This window comes from Helianthus annuus, chromosome 10 (assembly GCF_002127325.2).
Source record: "Helianthus annuus cultivar XRQ/B chromosome 10, HanXRQr2.0-SUNRISE, whole genome shotgun sequence".
Classification (NCBI taxonomy): domain Eukaryota; kingdom Viridiplantae; phylum Streptophyta; class Magnoliopsida; order Asterales; family Asteraceae; genus Helianthus; species Helianthus annuus.
In genome coordinates, this window is record NC_035442.2 from 13,249,865 (window position 1) to 13,252,729 (window position 2,865).

Consider the following 2,865-nt stretch of genomic DNA (forward strand, 5'->3'; position numbering starts at 1 on the left):
TGACACGGATCAAAATCAAACGAACAATCCTGACAAAACCACACGACCTGAACAAGTTTGAATTCAAACGGGAATGAACCACCTCTCTTGTGAACTTGAATCGAATTCAAACAGTGTGACACAGAATTCACTTTCAACCTTCCTTGACAAATTTAAGAACCAGTTTCAAAAACCGACAATCTGTTATGCTTTGAACTTGGGCCGATACTATGACTTGGGCTGAATATATGAGCCTCAAAACTTGATCACTTTTACAAAATTAAAGTGAGTCTGTGATTGAACTCACCTGACCCACACGTGCAAGTATACGTAATACAAAATTCTAATAACCTGAGCTCATGCACGTGATTCTACGGCAAGTATACGTGTGCTTGTGATTGGACCTCAAAATTCTAGTTGTATCGCTTTTCTTGCACCGCTCTTATCAACAATGGCCGACAACCTTTTTATTTAATCACATGGGTTGTTTATCATTCAGTATGTGACAACACTTTAATGGACTGATTATGTAGCTGACAACAATACCTGTGAACTTGATTTAATATGCAATTAATATTTTCAAATGTGACAGACAAAGAAGATTGGGCCAATAATAAGTAGTGGGCGGCACTTATGGTTGGACCTTTAATAAATCTGACACTATATTAAACCTCAAACCAATCATCATATGCAAACTGATGTCATGCAATTAATGGCTGACCATAACTCTTGACAATTAAATCAATATCGCATAAGTTCTGTCAGATTTGATTCACTAAAATCACAGTGATGACGATGACTCAAAAAGCGAACCTTACTGGATGTATTTATGAGCGATACTATCTATTGAAATCCTATAAGTGGACCTCACCAGTGTCAAATAAGCGAACCAACCATTGATTCTTAGGAGCGGACCACAAAAACTGACCAAAGAGCGAACCTGTCAAACACTATAAGCGGACCACAACTGAATCAATAAGCGGACCACAATTTGTTCGAAAAAGCGAACCAAACATGTTAATTTGGAGCGGATCTACCTTAAAAATGATGAAAAAGCGAACCAAATGTGATACTTTGGAGCGAATCTATAGATGTACATATGAGCGGACCTGTAAGTTTGACGCGAAAACGAACCGAAAAACCTTGATTTCTCCTAAACGGCTAGGAGTTTCGATCTGAAACTTGGTAGGGTTGTAGATCAGGTATACACGTACAACATATCCAAAAATCAGCTGAAACGGACCGTGAAATCTCGGTCTGACGTAGAAAGAAGGTGCAGAAGTAAGAATATGCAATGAAATCCAGCAAATCTATGTAGAGCTCCTCCTCCTGAAGCTCTGATACCAATTGTAGGATCGGATTCTGACCCGCACGAGTCAATCAGAGGAGTTTGATCGGATACAGGTGCGGAAAACAAGTACCTGACGTAGAAACAGCTATATATCTTCTTAATTCTCTTTGTTGATTAATTTGACAGTGTTTACAATCGATTCTCACACCGGCAGCACCTCGGTATGGAATTTCGAAAGTTACAAATGAGGTTCCCTTATACGGTATTTATAGGTGAGGAGGTCCCCTTATACGGCATGTCCGTATAAGCGAACCTGATAGGTTCCCTTATACGGCATGTCCGTAAAAGCGGACCTGACGAATAAGCTGACCTACCATGTCCGAATAAGCGGACCTGACACAAAAGAGGACCTACTATGTCCGTATAAGCGGACCTACACTCTAAAACACGTAAACTCTCCAGTTTTCTTGTAAAACGTGCCCTAATCTATATATTACAAAGAAAGACTCGATCTAAGACGAAATCAACAGATGTAGTGCACCAACAAAAGATCAGCTCGACGAGATGTTCAGCATCAAAGACATGGGTCCGTTAAAATATTTTCTTGGAATCGAAGTCTCTCGTATTAAGGAAGGTTTGGTCTTGAGCCAAAGAAAATACACGCTAGATATCCTGAGGGATAGCGGCCTGGAAGGGTGTAAACCTAGTTCCTTTCCCATGGAACAAAACCTTAAGCTTGGGAAGGGAGAAGGAGAAGATAAAGTGGATAGCAGTCAATACAGGAGGTTAGTTGGTCGTCTCCTTTACCTGCAGGCCACCAGACCGGACATCACCTATGCAGTGAATGTCCTCAGCCAATTCGTGACAGACCCTCGCCAGAACCACATGGATGCAGCAACTAGAGTTCTTCGGTACTTGAAATCGACTCCAGGACAAGGTATATTGTTACCAAAAGAAGGTGGCATGAACTTATTGTTATATTGTGATGCGGATTGGTTAGGATGTCCTTTGTCAAGAAAGTCTCGAACTGGTTACTTATTGTCTCCTGGAGGAGCACCCATATCATGGAAGTCAAAGAAGCAATCAGTAGTTTCAAGATCATCTGCAGAGGCAGAGTACAGAGCCATGGCTACTACTGTCAGCGAGGTGATTTGGGCAAGGTGGATGTTGAGTGAATTAGATGCTAAACAAGGGGAACCAACTGTTTTGTTTTGCGATAACCAGGCGGCTAGGCATATAGCGAACAATCCAGTCTTCCATGAGAGAACAAAGCATGTATAGATGGATTGTTACTTTGTCCGTGAAAGAGTTGAAAGCAGAGAAATTGAACCGGTTTATATTAGCTCCAAAAATCAAGTTGCAGATTTGTTAACCAAGGCCCTTGGAGCTCAGCACCTCAACTCTCTACTGAGCAAGTTGGGCATTCGAAATCTACATGCTCCAACTTGAGGGGGAGTATTGAAAATGCATTATTCTATGCATAATTTTCTCTCTCCTTGTTTCACTCCCAATAAATGATCCACGCATATTCCAGCAATTATTTTTAATTCTCTTTTATTTGTTTCCTTAGTTTGGTCTATTGTTTTGCCTATTTA

General features: G+C 40.8%; 1 protein-coding gene across 1 annotated transcript; it reads left to right on the forward strand.

Moving 5' to 3' along the window:
* The first annotated feature begins 1,987 nt into the window (after positions 1–1,987).
* LOC110880599 (secreted RxLR effector protein 161-like) lies at positions 1,988–2,551 on the forward strand. Its single transcript, XM_022129094.1, has one exon. It carries the CDS (start codon positions 1,988–1,990, stop codon positions 2,549–2,551), a length of 564 nt encoding a protein of 187 aa, XP_021984786.1.
* The last annotated feature ends 314 nt before the right edge of the window (positions 2,552–2,865 follow it).

What these genes read in the sequence shown, in the direction of transcription:
- LOC110880599 (XM_022129094.1), top strand. Translation starts at nt 1,988, where the DNA reads ATGGAACAAAACCTTAAGCTTGGGAAGGGAGAAGGAGAAGATAAAGTG.